Source organism: Henckelia pumila, chromosome 1 (assembly GCF_033568475.1).
Source record: "Henckelia pumila isolate YLH828 chromosome 1, ASM3356847v2, whole genome shotgun sequence".
In the NCBI taxonomy this organism is placed as follows: Eukaryota; Viridiplantae; Streptophyta; class Magnoliopsida; order Lamiales; family Gesneriaceae; genus Henckelia; species Henckelia pumila.
This window is the reverse complement of record NC_133120.1, coordinates 76860165-76879725: the sequence shown is the minus strand read 5'-3', so window position 1 is coordinate 76879725 and position 19561 is coordinate 76860165. Positions and strand designations below refer to the sequence as shown.

The window sequence follows — 19561 nt, the reverse complement described above, 5'->3', positions numbered from 1 at the left end:
TCGAAAGTTAACGGGTTTTATATGTCAAAGACGTTGGACCATGCAATATATTTGTGCTATTTTTTTTATATTTTAAAATTAGAACATCTACATTTATAACATAAATAAATTGGAAAAAAGAAAAACATCTATACTAAGTCTGTCACACATTTTTAACCAAATATCAAAGACTAACAATTTTATACAAAATCCAACAAAATATTAATTGGATAAAGTATATTTAAACCATAAACTCCATATAAAAGAGTTTTTGGAAAAAAAAGAGGAGAGAAGTGTATGTTTATAATTAAGAAGATGCATTTACCCCAATAAAAACCTAAATGGGTCGAGTATTATAAAATCCATAAAGAGAACGCACATAGACCATGCATATGTATCTACTTGCCGGATAATTTCATCCTACTTTTATAGGCATTATCTCAATAATGTATTTAAGGGTAAAAATGATCCACTGAAATCCCCCCTGATAAATCTCAACATGAGATCCCCCTGATAAATCTCAACATAAGGTTGAGTCAAGTTGAGAAATACCTGTATAAGTAAGATATCATTTATCCAAAATACAAAAGTTGAATACTCGTACCCAACCCATACTCATTCCACATTACCCAGACCCGATCCAAAAGGTCTGGGTTCGATCGAATATCCATTCTATCTATATTCATGGTCATCCTTACTTCGAACTTGACATAGGTTAAAGGCAACACTGAAGCACCCAAAATTCGGGAAGGAATCGAGCATGCACGATGCATGTGCGCTTCAGATGTCAACGTGCATAATTCTGAATAATTGATTCATTTGTGGTATCCATTGGTAAACACGTTGGCACTAGTACTTTTGAGGATTATGCTTGTGGACTCAGATTTGATATCACTGAATGCGACGAGATGTGTTGCGAGATACATCACAAAAGATGTTATAACGTCATGAATTGTATATCGCAAAGGATGTTATATAAAGATTATACTTAAAAATAATATAACGAAAAAGGCAATGCATAAAAGGACGAAATATTATCTCTAAATTTGTAAGAAAACAATCTGGTTTATGGGGATGCCGCGATACAGTTTGTGCTTGAATTGCTCCGAAAAGACAAGCCTCAATACTTATTTTTAGCTGCTTCAAAGAAAAAACTCTATGTGGAAGAAAGCAACCGTTGGAACTTAATGAGCGGACACTATTTACAGAGGACCTGGAAAAGTGCCATTTTCCCTTTGCTCATTCCATCTATCAATCTGCAACCAAAATGACCCAACAAAACTTACAGGTTAACATTATGAAATATCTCCTCACATGGTGCCACAAGGCTGTTTAAAGCTAAAGAAAGGGGGAAAAAAATTGGCAGAATTTACCCAAGGGCCTAAGAAACACGAGTATTGCGACCCTTTAACATGAACTAATTTTCACAAGGTCGTCTCTCATAATAATAATAAAGGGATATATTTGTTTGAAATCATGTTCCTATTTTGGCAAACACTCCACCAGTAGTCCCTTTGCTCCCAAGTCTCATCCTTTAATTCTCTCAGATTTAATGTCGTCAACATATAGGTGGAAGAAAAAAGAGTCCATTCTGTTTGCACGCACTTTGAAGTAGATGATAAACATACCCATTCACCGGGACAAAGGGAGCGATAGTATTTGGCAAACTTGTCACACTCTGGAGCACCTTCACCTTTAGCAGCAACACACCTGGCTTGTAAAACAATTGAGATTATGCACCACTGAGCACAAAAGGCTTGTCAATTGTCACAATTAAAATTGAAGACGAGTAGCAACAAACTTTCATTACCCACCTATGATACTCAATATATCTAGTGAAGCAGTGCCTGGTTTGATTAGTTGTTGGGAAACGAAAATCTGCTGGTGCAGTCTCAATCTGCGAATCCAAGTGTAAAATGAGAAGAGAGATATGAGTGAACCAATACAGAGGATTGAGATCACTCAAGCTGTACCTTGATCTCTGGAGTCTCTTCGGCTTCTTGATCGACTGAGTTCTCAGATTCAGGACTTTCATTGCTTTCTTCACTGGCCGGATTGGCATCATCAGTCTTTTCACTCGCAGGACTGGATTCCGTACTTTCTCCTGCGGAGGCTTCACTACCCTCTTCAGCATTTGCAGGAGGGTCTTCACTATCAACAGCAGCTGGGGCTTCCTCATTTTTCTGAACACTTTCCTCAGCAGGAGCTCCTATCATGGGATTAACCTCAGATCCTCCTCCAGCATTTGCAGCCATTTCTGGCTTCTGTTCTTTCTCCTTCAATAAATATTGCTATGGTCCAAAGAATCAGATATATAGTATGTCATTACAGATTAAAGTATAACCCATGCAATGAAAGAGAATAAAGCATCTCCAGGGTTTACCTTTTTTGCTTTGGATAGTTTACTATTTTCTCAACATTAAATTTGCATTTAACACCAACATCCACAAGCAACAAGATTATTCAATATTCACAAATGAGTTAGGAGAAAATCCCCAAATATTATCAATGACAGGTCTATGAGTCACAAAACAAGGGCCTAAAGAAATAAGGGAACGGGAACAGGAGTGATGAACAAAACATCAGCAAATTCTGCTAGGTTCCACATTGCCGAAGCCTTTCATAATCAATATCAACTCCAAGGGAAAGTCAGACGCCAGCTCTCAGGCAGCGATGCGAAATTCTTAACTGACTGCATCACTTTGCTTACTTCTGAATACTCACACATTTGTTGCCACCCAATTATTTATTTATAACTCTGTTCTTCATGTTCTGTTTTCTCTTCACCCTTTCAGTAAATTAATATAATTAAACCCTTTCCCGGATGGGCCATTGAATAATTTGCAAAACTCAGTGGCAAATCGCAATAGGATTCCCGTCAGAACTTATTTTTACCGAAAACCCAAAAGAACTAAAGCTAACAAAAAACAAAGGGCTTTTGCCCGAATTGCATTTCTAAAACCATTAGATTGTAAGGGGGAAAAAAAAAGGTTTTTTGTACACACAAGTAATTGACATTACTATTTTTTTTTTATTTTTATGAGAATTCACATTACTAAAATTTGATACGGGATGTCAGTGCCAAATACATAAATTATAGCCCAGGTGAATGCAAAAAACCCTAAGAAAAAAGATCGAGTTGTTTAATCATATTGTGATTGAAATTCGAATTAGACCAGCAATTATCTCCATTAATCATGAACAAATTTCGTTCCCAATTTTGCATCGAGTGTATGTCCAGATCCAGGTTTTTCACCTAGTGGACTTAATTAATGTACTTAGACACGTGAAATTTGAATCATTTCCCGTATCGGAAACAGCCACAGCTCAACTAATGCCCCAATCCGATCACGTCCCCCCTCCAACCAACCATCCCATCACTGAAAAAAAAACCTAAAAAAGACATCGGAAACAACAGGATCTAGCTTAAATCGAAAACTCGGAGCTAGTATATAAATTTCATCGCACTTAGCCGAATTCCGAAACACAAAATAAAAACCACGATAAAATATACCAAAAAAATACATAGAATAAGAAAAATGGAAATCAGAACAAAGAATAACCTCAGCTAAAGATGGGGGACTGGAGGCGTCAGCTTCGGCCATGGATATTACGGCGGCGGAGAATCGGTGGTCTGGCTTCGTTACCAGAGGCCCAAAACACAGAGGAAATTGTAGAGGTTTCGGGTGAGAGATGAGTTTTGGGCTTAAATGTATGGGCCGGGTCAGTCGGGTACAAGGAATGTCACTAAATAAAATTTTAAATTTACATAAAATTGTTCATGTTCTTATCACATCCTTACCATTGTCGGAATTAGTTAGATTCATCGAATTGATCCGTCTCGTTATATAAAATAGATAGGTTGAATTAGTAATTTTTTAACCCACCAAATGATTGGACAGTCCGACCCGTTTGCTGATGAGTTGCGGGTCGCTTGTCCAATCCATCAAATTACACGTAAATCCGTCGGATTGACCCGTCCCACCAACTAAAATATATAGGTTGGTATTTTTCAACCTGCCTAAAAGATGGATCATCCTATCTCAGCCCACCAAATGGTGGACTCTGACGGGTAACTCGTTTTAACATATCTAGTTCTTATACATAAAATTAAAATATTATATGTATAAATAAATAAAATCTCTTGCACTGTTGACATGTTTGAAAAGCAGTGAGAAGTTTATGGACTCAAGAATATAGTGTTTTGCCACTTGCATATGAATTCCATGAACAACATGAAAGATAATTGTATATTGACGTGATCCGATCTGTACATGTAAATCATTTACTTTTTTCATGCTTTGTGAAATTAAATCTATTGCTTGATGTGTGAATTGTCTATCAATGTAAAGTGTAAACCACATATACATCGTTGAATCGGCATAAGAATAATAATTACGTGTATATTAGATTCCAAAGTGTATTTAACTGAAATATTCCTTATCTACGTTGTTGTTAAAAAAATTAACAAATAATTTCATTCACAATTAAACTTTTTCCATTGTTATTATAGAAAAATTCTATTAATATAGAGCTCCAAAGAATATAGCGTTTTGCCATAAGTTGATGAATTCTTTAAATAATATGACCGTTAATTTTACGATGATATTATCTGATTCAATATCTGAACGTAAATTATATACTTATTACGTCTTGTAAAATTGAATCGACTGTCTAATGTAAAAATTGTCTATCAATGTGAAGTATATATCTTATAATTGAATCAGTGTAACATAACGACAACAATTTTGTGTATATTACGGAATTTATTTTACCCGATATTTTCCTTATCTACAATGTTGTTAAACAACTGACAAATAATTTCATTCACAAGTAAAGTGTTTCCCTTGTTATTATGGTAAAATGATGTCAAAATAGAGCTATAGAGAGTATTATAATTATTATGTAATAGTAATTGTTTTTATTATTAAAGTTTGTTAGCTAATATAATATCAAGTATAATATCTACATATAAAGACCTATTTTCATGAGTCGTGTTAAATCGAATATCTGTATCATAAAATTAACATGTGAAAGCAGTTTGATATAAATTTTTGTGTTAATATTTTTAAGTATGGATATGATATTCTAAATCTTAAATTGTAATATAATTTACACAATTATGCAAATCTTAAAATACAACATAACAACGAACCTTGTACAGTTGTACTTAGTACATGCTAAAAATATCACATATATTTTTATCACCGCATAAATTTAAATAGTAAAAATAGTATTATGTTATTAACACTAGATATTTTATTGCACATAATATAATTCACATATAAAGTAGAATACATGTAATAAAAATGAATTACAAAATAACGTTTGCCTTGTGAAAAATAATTCATCGACGTATGTGGACTCCTTCTAGACCATATCCAAACATCCTAAGTTTTATTATAATTATTATATATATGTGCACATAAATAATATTATATGTATCAGTAGATAAAATAAGAGAAATAAGAGAAATAAGATTAAATAAATATTGTTATTATTATATCATATAATATATGTGTGTGTGTGTGTTATATATAAAATTTAAGAGTCATAATTGAATGAAAAATGTGGTACCCCACTTGAGGCGCACCGTACAATCATTCGAAAAGGGAAAAGCCCTAATTCCCAAATCTAGAATGACGTTTCACCACTCCTTTTAAGAGGGGAGAGGGGAGAGGGGAGAGGTGGACTGGTCAGAGATTTGCTTACAGTAGATCTTGATTGTGTTGTTGGAGAAGCGATTGAGCTCTGTATGTCTGAGAATGGATAAAGGATTTAGTAGTGTGTCATCTTCAACTAGTAGTAGTAATGGCGGCGGCGGTGGAGGCGGCGGGAGCAGCAGCGAAATGTACTTGAAACAAGTGAACAAGAATTCTCAGAAGATATCGAAGCCTGTTCGGAAGCCTCTACCTACAGTAGCTGCGGCGGCGCCGATTCTTGAACCCAGTACGCAGCCGCAGTCGCAGTCGCAGCAGCCACCGGTGTATAACATCAACAAGAACGACTTCCGCGACGTCGTTCAGAAGCTCACGGGTTCGCCGTCTCATGAGCGTTTTCCTACGCCGCCGCCAGTCTCCCAACCGAGGCCATCCAGCTCCCGACTACAGAGGATCCGTCCCCCACCTTTGGTCCAAATTGGCAACCGCCCTCCGCAGATGACTCAGGTGGTTCCTCGTCCTCCTAACGATTTCGATCAACGGGCGGTGGGACTGCCCTTACCGCCGCTGCCGCCTTTGCCATCTGTGCATCCGGCGGCGGAGTCACCTATTTCTGCCTACATGCGTTTTATCCAGAACTCTTCTATCCCCTCTGCTCCGTCGCCTTTGTGGAATGGTGTGGCCGCAGCTGGACCTCGCGCCGATTCTCTCCTGCCTCAAAACGAAGTCGGTCAGCGGGGAGCTCATCCTCAATCCTTATCGCAGCTACAGCCGATAGAATCCCCGATCTCTACTTACATGCGTGTTCTTCAGGGCTCGGTAAACTCCACGTCTGCTGCTTTGCCACGGTGGAACAGTGTCGGCCCACCATTGCCTCACCCTCCACCTACCCACACACAGCAACACCCGCCGCCTGTGCCATCATCGTCTGCTTGGCCATCACCTTTTCCAGTGCTTCCTCTCTCTCCGCTGCCATTTGGATGCGTTCCAGCGCCTATGTCTCCTTACGCTATGCTCTCTCCGAGTTTGCTGTTTTCACCGACCGGTCAACTGGGGTTGCCACAGTTACCCTTATCACCGACGGTGCCTCTTCCTAGCCCAAGGTGGAAGGGCATGTAAGCTTTCAGCTAAGGTATCAGAAAGGTAAGTCATTTTAGCGTTTCTACAGATTTGTATTTCTTTCCCTTTTATTTTATAGTGGTGATACTGTAATTTAAATATGTATATGGTTTTGGGAGATTATAGTGAATTATAGTGGAAAAGGAGATGAAGGCCAGCTGTTCAATTAGTGTTTGTTTTGTACATGAATGGTGGAGACAATGATCTAAAACCTTAAGTTACTTCTTCACTAGTTCTCATATTTGTTGAATCTATTGTATGTTTTGACAGTGAACTCTAAATCTCTCTTGATGATATTGATTTACTTCTGTTGATCTCTTATTTGTTCCATCTTTATTCATTTTCAATTTTTGTGCCATTTGGAATGATGTTTTTCTCGATTATTTATTCTTGGATATCAGATAGTCTGGTGAGTGATTGGAGAACGAATGTTTATGTTGGTGAAAAATGAATATCCTGTCACATTTCTTTTTGATTGATCATACACTCCATGTTAGAAAAACAAATCCCTTCAACAATATCCATTCTATTTTAAATTTCTATAGATTTTATGACCCTGCAGTGGATTGTCTTGAGCTAATTGGGAGCAGATCTTTTTTTTGCTAAGGCACAAAACGAATGATAGTTAATCCATTAACCAATATTCTGCCAAATGTTCTTCAACATCCTCATGTGGCCTTATACATTATCCCTGATAAGATGTTCGAACACATCTATTATAGGTGTAGCATTCAGTTGAAAGACAAGGCTCTGCACAGAAAATGTTTTGAAATAGAAAGCTGTGTGTTGCTTAAGCATGAAGGAAGCTATGGAAAATTCCATTTTCAGTGACACAATGTATGTAGATACAATACAGATTACATTCCACCATAAAAGTACTAAAAGTATGAATGAATTGGTGATTTGTGAGGATTATGATCTTCTGTTGGGTCGTTAGCCCGTTCTCGAATTTAAATTGGGTTTGGTATGCGATAATTAACGCAACATGGATTAACCTAACTATGTCTACTAAGAGGAGTGAAAGATCAAGATGGAGCATCCTTGACTTTGTTCAGCTCTTGATCTCACATTGGTTGGTGACTTATAGAGCATTGTAACTAAATGAATTTATCTAATGACCAAATAATTCATTTGTGGAAAATAAATAAATCAATAAAATTCATTTGTAGATTGATATTCTGCGTAATCTGCTCATCACATAGTGTGAGTAATGTTTCAACAACAAATTATAAGAATTAAGTTAAGTTGGTATAATTTTAAAAACAGACATTTCAAGTTTTATACTTTCCAGAAGAGATGCTCTAGGCAGGTGCACACATGATGGAATCAGTTCTCGTTTTCCTTCATATCTCTTACATATATATGGCCAATTTTCTCCGGGAAATGATTTGCTTATGTGGTTGTGAAAGTGTCAAGTGTTCGATCACAGGGAATAGACCTTCGTAGAAGGTCATTCGTGTTAGTTTGAGAAACTAGCTGTGGGGGGTAATACATATGGGCCTTAAGAGCTGTGTTCATTTGGAGAGGAGAGCAGGGGTTAGTGGTTAGCTGGTGATAGATAGGATGGCAGTGTGGGTGGGAAAAGGGTACAGATCGACCGGCTCCTAGAGTCTTGTATTGTTGCTGCATGGCTTAGAGTTAAGGGCAGCGACTCATAATGCATGCAAGGGGAGCTCCATAAATATTAATGTAGGATCGAGCGCTTGACGCTTTATCAAAAGTTATAGGTGATGGTAATTGTGCAACTCATCAATGGGAATCGAACCCATTAACTTGGATCTGATACCAATTGTAGGACCGAGCGCTTGCCATTTTACCAAAAGCTATATCTGGTGGTAATGATGCAATTCAAATCTTTAAAACCGCATAGCAGCCCAAATGTCATGATTCGATCGTTCTACCAGCATGAACAATTGACAGTCTACTAGCCTTTTTTTATATATAAACAACACACACATGGTACAGAGAAATCACACATCCACTTTAAAAGTCATGATAACCTTTGGGTTTTTTTTCAAGATAAGATAAGGTACGACGTTTGCGCTATCTGTTTAAAATATATATATATATATATATATATATATATATATATGTATATATATGGAGTTTTTTTATGGTTCCCAACACACCATAAAAAAACACACCATACAAAAACTATATATATATATATATATTTGTTAAGGCAAGATTTTACATTTCGTTTGGACAAGATTTTACATTTCGTTTGGACAAGATTTATTAAACTTTTTTATAAAAGTCTTCTTTACAAAATTATATAAAATATTTTAAAATTTATTTTAAGAATAAATGTGTAATTGAATATTCAAGGACCACTTGGTCTAATGGGTCTTCCTTTCCCAAATTTGGGATATGTAAAGGGTTTCTAAACCCACAACCACGCTCTTTAGTAAAAAAGTTAAAATTAAAAATAAAAAAATAAATATAGTGGAAATTTTTTTATAAAAATGTTTTTAAAATTAAAAAAATAATATGTTTTTATAAAATTAAAAATTAGTATGTACTGATTTTCATCGTTGCTTCAATTCTAAAGTCGTAAAAAAATATTTGCACAAAATTTTTAATCAAATATATATATTTAAGTTTTTAAATTATAAAATATTAAAGACATTTTTAAAGTATTTACCCAAATAAAGCTATATTTATTGAAATTGTTCAATGCTCACTTTTTTCTTTTCCAATTTGTAGTGTTTGCGAACATCTCGCGAATGTCTCAAAACATCGCAGTCCCACATGTAGACATTGTTTATTTAGAAAATACATATTTTTCCTGCACTCATTTAAGTTACTTTTTTTTTCCATCAAACTCAAATATATAGTCTAATTTTCTCTCCTATTTTTTTTATTGGTATCAATTTACGACTATTAAATTAATATTATTAACTACTTATACAATTATTTTATTTTATTAAAATTCTCATTAAATTAAGATAAAATAAAAAATTCATTTCCAAAATTTACTTTCCCAAATTGATATGAGGAGGAAATATCAACTTATTTTCTCTTCGCATGATAAAAACACTAAACCTTCTCATAATCTAAAGAGAAAAACATTATTATAAATAATTTGTTATTGTTCATAAAATAATTATAAATAGCACCATCCTATTTCTGCTATTCACAAATGAAATTTATTGCAAGAGAAAGCAAAAAACCCTAACATAAATTTCCCCAAAAAAAATAAATAAATAAAAAACACGTAACCAAGGAAGGCCAATTGCCACCACCAACGCGCACAACTCATATTTCCATCTAAATTGTGGCCATTCGAATTCACAATCGTCCCAGTTTCTTGACAAGATTATTCTCAATCTCCATTCTCTTCTTCATCAACAAAGCATACTTAGTAACAAGCTCTTCATCTCCAGAAGTAGCCGCGAGCTTGCAGTTTAGAGACGTCTGTTCCAACTTGTCCATGTACATGCTAGATATAGGAACGAAACCGCCCTTCTTGTTGCACAGCCATCCATGAGCAGCTCTTAGTGCAGCACCCATTGAAGCCGAGTCTGTAAAAACGAATATACGAAATTTTCACCAAAAAGAGGTCTAAGATGAACAACACATTGCGCGAAAGAAAATATGGCTTGCCTGAGCTTTGAATTGTATAGATATTGCACCCAAATATGGAAGATATTAAAGCGAGAATGCATTTGTTTGCTGATGCTCCGCCGGTAGCAATTATACGGTTGGGAGGTGAAGGGAGCCCGAACCGTTCTGCGTGTGCTCGCATCGAGAGCAACTGGCCCTCCACTAATGCTCGGACCTGCAAGAACTTTGTTTAAGCGAGAGTATGTAACCATTGATGCATATAGAAGGCGGGTTGAGGCATACAAACCTCAGAAGTAGGGTCAAATGCATCAACTTCACGTTCTTTTACTCCATCTAACGAGTCTCCATTAAAATTTTCGAGAACGTAACGATGGAATCCAACTGCAATCATAGCAAGCCCAGAACAAGTGATTATGTTTTGATCGATAACATCCATGAGTGCATACAAGTGATCAAAATTTATGTAGCATTTTTACCTGGGAGGGGAGGAAGAATTTCATGTTCCTTGTAATAAAAGCCTATCTTTCCACCTGTACCTTAAAACATTTAAACCAGGGAGAGGCGAAGAAACATGGAACAATATGTCCAAAAAAAAAGTTTAGAACAGATGCACTAACCATTTAGAGGTTGTGTTTCCTGTAAACATGAATTAAAAACATCCCAAGATTTATCTGCACATTGGTTGCGTATATCTGCCGAGTTTGGAATAAGAAATTAACAAACTTTAGACGCTAAGTTATAAGATCCAAATCACTGTTTTTAACAGTTTGTTATGTACCTTCACGTGTCAGAGACCCGTTCTTGTAGCACAGCATTACCATGTAACCTTTTTCATCCACGGGATTCGGAAAGACGTGCCCTTCTAAGCATGGCTTGTGCTCGTTGGTGATCCCAAAGACCTATTTTCAAAGTCGGGTTCATCATATTGAACTAACACCACGCAGCAGAAAACAGAAGATGTTGCAAAAGAAGACAACTTACAGTGTCACTGGTTCCAAGACTTATGGCTAGATCCCCAGGACTGCTGAGGGTTAAACCTAAAACATTTAAGCACCTCAGTTAGCATCAGCATGAGTTACTGCAAAGTTTACTAAAACTGTAAGCTAGCATTAGCATCGTGGCGAAGGAAATAGATTAACTTTCATGGCTTGTTCATCACTCAGATAACACTGGCATTGGAGGCCGAGCTCCCTCACCATAGAAGAACCAACTCTCGTTGTCTTCTGGATGGAACCGGACAAGTCGTTGATAGCAATAACTATACCATAATGCCCTAGATATATTGGCTTTAAATTGATTTATGAATGGCTGTGCCTTAATGAACTGTATTTTGAGGAAGACCTAAAGTTCAGTATATAAATACAAGTTTTCTTGTACTAATGGAATGAGCAGGCCATACAATAAAGCCATGCATTCATATAATGCAGGTGGAACCAAAGAATGCAGGTATTCTCTTCTTCATATAATTGGTGGCCAAAATGCTCCGGAATAAATGCATAAAAGTTCAAACTTAATCATTTACAAATAACACAAGGCTCGATAAGAAAAAAAAACACAATGTAACATAGAAACAGTTACCAGCTAGGCTGTTGGGGTTATCGCCAGACCACTGAATGATCAAACAGTTCTTGTCAAATTTATACCTGAAACATTTTATGACAAATCTTAAAAGAAATACAACAAATTACACAAACATGAAATCCATTAACAGAGAAAGAGAAACAACTGTATCCGAGGTTTCAAGATTTTATAATCATTCTGCATTCAAGGGCAAAAATGCTTATCATGCTAATCACCATGTCTTGGTTCAAAATTGCTTTTATTAAAGGAAAAACTCATCCATATTTACCATTGGTTCACTGCCATCTACTGAGAAGTTCAAATATGCACACAAAATTTACAACGAAACACCATACACATACACGGAAAAGATTATGATGCCACTGACCTCTGCACAAAATAAGGAGCGATCAAACCAGCTACAGCGTGCGCAGGAGCTAATTTCCCAAGTTTTTCCTCCAAGCCTGGAGCAGTGGCCTACAACAAACGTGCGACACGAATCTATTCAGTACAATGAACCTCTACTGAAATAGAAATACTGGCTCGACCAAGAAATCAAAAAACAATAACGGAGTATAAACTATAAACAAACCTCCAATATTAATTCTGACCAAGCCCTCTTTTTGATGTCCATCAAATTCATCCCCGCCCCATCCGTTTGATCAATACAAGCATATTTCCCGATAAAAAGAGATGCCATAAATGAGCTAACTAGAGAGATTCTCTCAGTATTCTTATAAGCCTCTGGCTGTGTCTCAAATATTCTCCGAATTTGCGGACCCGTAAATCTTTCATAAGCTCGAGAACCAGTGAGCTTTGACAACTCCAGTCCACCACCAACAGATTTCTCAATCTCCTTACATTGTTCAGTAGTGCTACTATCCATCCATATAGGCGATTCATTGACCGAAAATGCATCACCAAACTGATCCACCAACGCCTTCTTTGAGTCCAATGACGAAAGAATAAAAGAACTCCCATTTTTCCAATACACACTACCGTGTTGCTGTCCGCTACCGGAAATGGCAGCAATTTTTCCGAAATCTAATTTCGACTTTTCGAGCCTCTGAAGTAACACATCCAATGCTTCAACCCACATTATGGTGGGTGAAACAATCCTCCCATTGACAGAAGGATCCCTATAAACACCATCTTTGGTTTTGTAATGGCTTAATTCGGAATCAAAATTAATTATATCAGAAGCTACGATATTGAGATTTGCATCCAAAACAGTTGCCTTCAATGACCTACACGAAAAACGATCATACTTTTTATTAACAAATTTTCAATCTTGAACCACAATCACGGAAAAAACATGAATTAAACAAAAACCCAGAAACATTTAGCAGAAATTCAATCGAATAACCATTACAAATTGTTCTAAATAAGCATCTTCTCATCACACAAAAATCTAATATTTGTCATTATATAATTTTTTTTTTTAAAAAAAACTATTGATCCCATTAAATATCTAAGGAAAACTTACTGCGTAGAGCTATCAAATCCAAGAAAGTAAGAATCTTTTGGGAGAGAGAAATCCTCCATTAGAGAAAATTCAAGCAAGCAACGGAGCTGGTGGTCTTCAAAGATTCAAACCAAAAAGGTAAAAGGGGTAAATAATTTTGACTGAATTTTTTTTTTACAGAAGTGTTATTATATATATTTACGAATGTAAAGAGACTGATGGGTATTAATTTTGGATAAGAATCAGATTTGTTCCAAAAGGATAAGAGTCAATCCGCCGTTGATAAACCTGAAATTACGCTTAGAATCCGAGTTGACTAATCATTCAATATCTTGACAATTCCAGTTTTTTTTTTTAAGGTAACAATAATTTTGGAGTGTGATTTAAAATTAAATCCAGATTATTTTATGATAACAACATAAATTAATTTTGTTAAACGAATATGTTCTATAAAAATATATTAAATTTTATTTGGAAGTATTATAAAAAACGAAGCAGAGTGATAAGACTCCAATAAAATTTTTGAATTCTAGTCAATAACAGAAACAATGGATGCAAGAAGATATGCCTTAAAAAATTTATAAGAAAAAATAAAAATCTTACCTTGATATCTCAATCTTATTTCAAATTAACAAAGATGATTGTTTCCATATTATCCAATTTTAAATTATTATAAAATCTCTAAAATTTTTACACGACAGAAAAAAAAAACATTATACACAAACCAGCTATCTATTTTTAAAAGTACTTTAATTTTTTTTTTTTAATGTTTATAATTGAGAAGAAACTTTTAAAGTATGTGTTTGGACATTAATATTTTTGTAAAATAATTCGACAAAGCAATTATCATAAACAAAACATACTACTTTTTAATTGTAAAAATATTTTATAAATATTGTCCTAACAAATATTTATTCATAGAACAACTTTTTAAATATTTTATAAAAATTTTATTAAAAAAAACCTTTGATGAAAATGTTTTATAATTACGGAACTTGGTTAATTAACACATAATACACACGCAAAAAAGCAACCTTCCCCACATGCATTTGGATAAAGAATTATGTTAAATATACGGTGATTGTTACACACATCATTATAATATGTTATTTTTGAAATTATAAAATCATTACAATGAATATATCTTTTCATTAATTTCATCGAGATAATTTTATAATTTCAAAGGAAGCGTGTAACCGTGAGTCTAATATTCTCATTTAGAATTACTAGTAGTAATCATCCTATAATAATACACGTACCAATTTAAAAAAAAAAAAAAAGATAAAAGAACGTTTACAAAAATTATTTATACTCTTTGAGTTCAAAAACGATCGTTACAATTAGTCACGAATTCGATGTCTGATCCCAAACTTGAGAAACCTCGTCGTTGGAAATTGTTTTTAAAACTTAGGTGCACATCAAGTCACACTTCATAATAATTTCTCTAATTTTTCAAAAAATAATATATATATATATATTTATATATATTTTGAACTAATAGTAATTTCTATATGTGTTAAATAAAATATGCATTTTGTGAAGTGGTGTTGGGCCCAATTTCAATGGAGTTGATAGTTTGGTTGGGCTGAGCCGCTGAGGGTTTCCATTTTCTCTGGGCTTTTAAAGTTGTAAAATTCATAGTGTTTTTTAAAAAAATTAATTCAACTTTTAAGTTATAATTTTGTTTTGTTAAAAGAAAATAAATTGAAATTAGTCCATTATTACAAATTCTAGACATATTTCACGAAAACTGCCTGAATTTGATTAAACGTTTGAATATTTTTAAATTTTTACATGAGTGACGATGTAATTTACCCCGTCTGGATGATAACATCGATATAATCTAATAATGCCTTGGTGAATTTATATTGGTAAAATATTTTTCGAACATCAAATACTATATATATATATATATATATATGAGTTTTGTTATGCTGCCCACTAACCATGCCCATCATGTACAAGTCATGAGTTGACCCGTACAATAGGTGAGTTGACTTGTACATGGTGGACACAAAGTTGGGCATAGTTGATGGGCAACATAACAAAACTATATATACTATTAATTAAGGGAGAATGGTAAATAATAAATAACTTTTGGTGAGGCTTTTTTTAATATGCCAATAATACCCTTAATTAGTTTTTTTTTTGTTTTCTAAATTTGTATTTGCCTGTTTTTTACAAATCTTTTTATTTTATAATTTTATTAAAAATATTTAGAAAACCAAAATAAATTAAAAAATAAAATTATAATTGTACGAGCACGTTACGTGTACTCCGAGATGCTAGTATTTAATTTATATACGTGTGTCTATAAAAGATTGATTATGTTAAAACAAACGATGACAACAAAATTTAAACTCTAATTAACACTCTTATATAGTCATATTAAAAGTTATTCAGCAATATCTATCCAATGCATGGTTAAAGTGTGCTTGATTTTGTTTTTTTTTAAAAAAAAAACGAAAGATATATTGACTTATTAATTTTAATTTTTTTACGGAGTTTTTATACTTTTTAGGCTTTTCAGAAGATCTGATGTAATTAGCTAAGTCCAGATGTTATTACAACAAATTTTATAATTCGATGAGCTAACTTGTCCAATCTATATATATATATACATTCACATGTGTATGGGGTGACATACCGTATCAAAAAATGTACACCGTATATCATACCAAAAATTGTTGTATAAAAAATTTTATATCGATACTATACAGATAACTAGCACATCGATTATACCAAAATTTTACGATGTACTGAGATTTCGACGCGGTATCAATATATATATACCATTTTATACTGAAAACAACCTTATATTTCTTAAAATTTATAAAGTTAATGTTTAAAATTAATATATATTTTAAAATTTTATATATATATATATATATATACCATTTTATATGAAAACAACCTTATATTTTTTAAAATTTATAAAGTTAATGTTTAAAATTAATATATATTTTAAATTTTATATAATATTTCGATCGGTATATCGGTACACCAATATATAATGAAATTTTCAAATTATATATAAAAAACAACACTAGCAAAAAAAATTCACTTGTCATAACGTGAGTCTCAAGCTGAGTGCGCATCGCAAATCGATCTCAAGGTTTCAATCAATTTTGGCTTTATTTATTTGGCTTCGTTACTTCAACTTAAAAGTAACTTTGAAACTTCTGGTAAAGCACAAGTACAAGACATGGAGTCCCCCATGTACCTGATTGGATGTAAAATGTGGGCAAAAAGGTGTTCTTCGTGACAAAAAATTATAATAGTGGACTTGTCTTGTTGTTTATGGAGTCATCGATCGATTAAGTCTTCACAATAATTCAAATTGTTGTGTAGCATTCAAGAGTTCGCGCGTGTTCTACTGTCAAGAGTCGAGACGTATTAATCATTGCGTTTGAAAATGTAGTTCAAGTTGGTAAAGTAAGTGAGTGTTTGATCATGATTTGACATTTGATTTCTCATACTAATATTTTTTTAGACGAGTATGTCGCACGTAGTTTATTAAGTATGGTCTGACATTTGATTTCCCAAATTAATATTTTTCTTAAACGAGTATATCACACGGAGTTTACCAAGTATGGTCTGCCTAGCTAACATGATTTGCATACTATTGTGTGAGTCCGAAAGTTCACCTAAAATACATTAAAAGATAATGGTTGCAGATTGCATTAGGAAAAAAAAAACAAGAGAGAGAGAGAAAAAAAAATATAGAGCCAATAATTATCAAGTTTGATTCACATTGTGACCAAATTTTCGAGTTCATATCTAATCAAAATACTTCGGTTTTTGTTCATAAATATTGAAACTATATTTGATTTTTAGAAACTGAAAATCGGAATAAGGTGCAACCAAAAATCAAAATCGTTATTGCATCTTAATTTCTCGAAACCCTAAGAGCATGTTCAATAGTGAAATGAAGTTAGTGTGATGAAACTGGTAACTTTATTGCATGATGATGTCAGCGATGATAACTTCATTGCTTGGTTTTGCGTTGGTTTTCTGAGAATAAGATGATGTTGTAGAGAGGATGTTGAAATACTAAATTTTTATTTTATTAAATATAATTTATTTAAACACAAAATAAATGCACATAATTAAAAAAATTAGAATTACTCATAATTAAATTTTTAATATTACAAAAAATTAATAAACTTTTCTAAATTAAATTTTTTTAAAAAATTACAAATAATTAAAATAGATTACCAACAACAAAATAAATTATTTTTCAAATCAAATTAATTTTTTTATCATTAATTTTATAATTTTAAAATTATTTTTTATAATTTAAAAGATCAAATTAATCTGGACCGTTTGATCTCCAACTATCCAGATTAATCTGACCATTTAAAGTTTTAAAAACAAAATAATAAATAAAAAAAAGAAAAAAAGATTGCAGACAGGTCATCGCGCGGAGGGTCATCGTGCGGACCCCGCCTACATCATCGCACGAGGAGCTTTCCTCGTGCGATGTCCTCGGGGCTTCCTCGCCCCTTGTATATACCCTAACATATATTAATACATCTTCGTATGAGATATGACATATGTGCATCAGTGCACGCATATTAAAAAAATTTGTGTTCGATAATTTATTTTTTGATATTCGAGAGATTATTTTAAGAGCAAATTGTTGATAAATTTTCAAACTTAAACTTGACTTTGCCCAAGCTCTCTACCCATAAGATTTTTTGCAATAGCTTTCTAGGACCACCAAACTTGAATAATTAAATTTTTAATTCTTGTACTTGATTTATGATTATTTATTCTTAAAATCTAAAGACTTTATGCTAAAATCTAAAGATTTTGTGCTTAATTATGGTACAAAGAATTATCCGCAAAATGGTATCAGAGCTTTAGGTTAATTATTCAAACGTAATATTATTCGTTAATTCATACTTTTCTTTGTTGAGAAGAATATTTTTACTAAAGATGACTTCAAACGAAGGTTTAAATCAAGAGGATTTTATTTATATGAAATCCTGTAAACAAGTTAATCTATTCACAATAGATTCCTTACAACAGGTTTTGATTAATAATGCTCTCGATTTTGAAGGGATGAAGAAAGATGATTTCTAACTCTCAATTTTTAGAGATCACCCTAGATTTCTCTAAACTCTTAGAGAAATTCAAAAGACGGTACAATATTACAGCAACCAGCTGTATGAAATACCTCGACAAATTGGAGAAATCCTTAAAAAACAAGAAGAAATTCTTGTAACTTTAAGGGAACTTCAAATGAAAATCCAAAATCTAGAACAAACATCGAGTTCTAGGAAATGAGGAAGATTATCACTCTCGTTTAGTACTGAACCTTTGTTACATCAGAAAGATAAAACCAAAAGTGTACAAAAACCTTTAACTGATGAAGAGATGATGATTAATCTTATAAAAGCAGTATCAGAAAAGAATATGATCTGATGACTACTTTAAAAAGATTAAATCTTGAGGATCTACAAGATCTTGCAGATTCATTTGTGAATCTTAAAGTTGTAGACCTAAAGATGAATTCCCATGAAGGTAAGATACCTACTGGGAATCCTCCGAGATATGTTGTTAAAACAGAAGAACCACCTAGTGAATTCCAGGTTGGAGAAAATTCACATCCAGCAGGAACAAGGACAAGACGGGGTCAAATCCCACTCCATCAACTCCTTACGGAAAAACTGTTTTAGATCCAATACATCCTTACGGGGTTATATTAAATCTTAATGTGCTGGATTTCAAAAACAGAGAAGATCTTATAGATGATTGGACGTCAGTTATGAGAATTGCAGCAGAAACAAAAGATCTCAATAAAGAAGGATTCATTAAACTTCTAGAAATGAGTCTAATGAGATCTGTTAAGATCGCTTGGAAGATGTCTATGCCAGAAACTAAGGAATCAATCTTAGCAGAAGAATCCCTGAGCGAGATTGGAGGAAGAATGACCACCTATTTAAAGCACAATTTATAGAGGTGGACTATTTCAATAATCAAGATACAGAGAAAAAGAGAAGATATACTCAAGCTCTATATAGCCTCGAGTTACATGATATTTGTTTAGTTGATGAATACATTATGTTATTCACTAAATATAGATGGAATTCGGAGTCGAGGAAAATGTAGCTATTCAGCTATTTTTCGCAAAAAGGCCAAGCCCCTGGAGAGAAATGCTGATAAAAGAATACGTTCCAGGTAATCTTTGAAACGACCCTAACTC

At 33.6% G+C, this 19561-nt stretch overlaps 3 protein-coding genes across 3 annotated transcripts; 1 reads left to right on the top strand and 2 right to left on the bottom strand.

Annotated features, from left to right (window-relative positions):
* Positions 1 to 998: 998 nt before the first annotated feature.
* Positions 999 to 3696, bottom strand: LOC140889091 (uncharacterized). The gene is made up of 5 exons (XM_073296797.1): positions 3543 to 3696; positions 1953 to 2270; positions 1794 to 1876; positions 1608 to 1689; positions 999 to 1235 (listed from the first exon to the last, which is right to left on the bottom strand). Exons 1-5 carry the CDS (start codon positions 3582 to 3584, stop codon positions 1182 to 1184), a joined length of 579 nt encoding a protein of 192 aa, XP_073152898.1. The 5' UTR covers positions 3585 to 3696; the 3' UTR covers positions 999 to 1181.
* A 1860-nt stretch (positions 3697 to 5556) lies between these two features.
* On the top strand, positions 5557 to 7077 carry LOC140875072 (VQ motif-containing protein 9). The gene has a single exon (XM_073278616.1). It carries the CDS (start codon positions 5745 to 5747, stop codon positions 6756 to 6758), a length of 1014 nt encoding a protein of 337 aa, XP_073134717.1. The 5' UTR covers positions 5557 to 5744; the 3' UTR covers positions 6759 to 7077.
* A 2759-nt stretch (positions 7078 to 9836) lies between these two features.
* Positions 9837 to 13546, bottom strand: LOC140890535 (xylulose kinase 2). The gene is made up of 11 exons (XM_073298394.1): positions 13372 to 13546; positions 12478 to 13132; positions 12274 to 12362; positions 11904 to 11968; positions 11307 to 11362; positions 11104 to 11224; positions 10943 to 11017; positions 10802 to 10855; positions 10612 to 10706; positions 10365 to 10539; positions 9837 to 10282 (listed from the first exon to the last, which is right to left on the bottom strand). Exons 1-11 carry the CDS (start codon positions 13428 to 13430, stop codon positions 10050 to 10052), a joined length of 1677 nt encoding a protein of 558 aa, XP_073154495.1. The 5' UTR covers positions 13431 to 13546; the 3' UTR covers positions 9837 to 10049.
* Positions 13547 to 19561: the final 6015 nt, after the last annotated feature.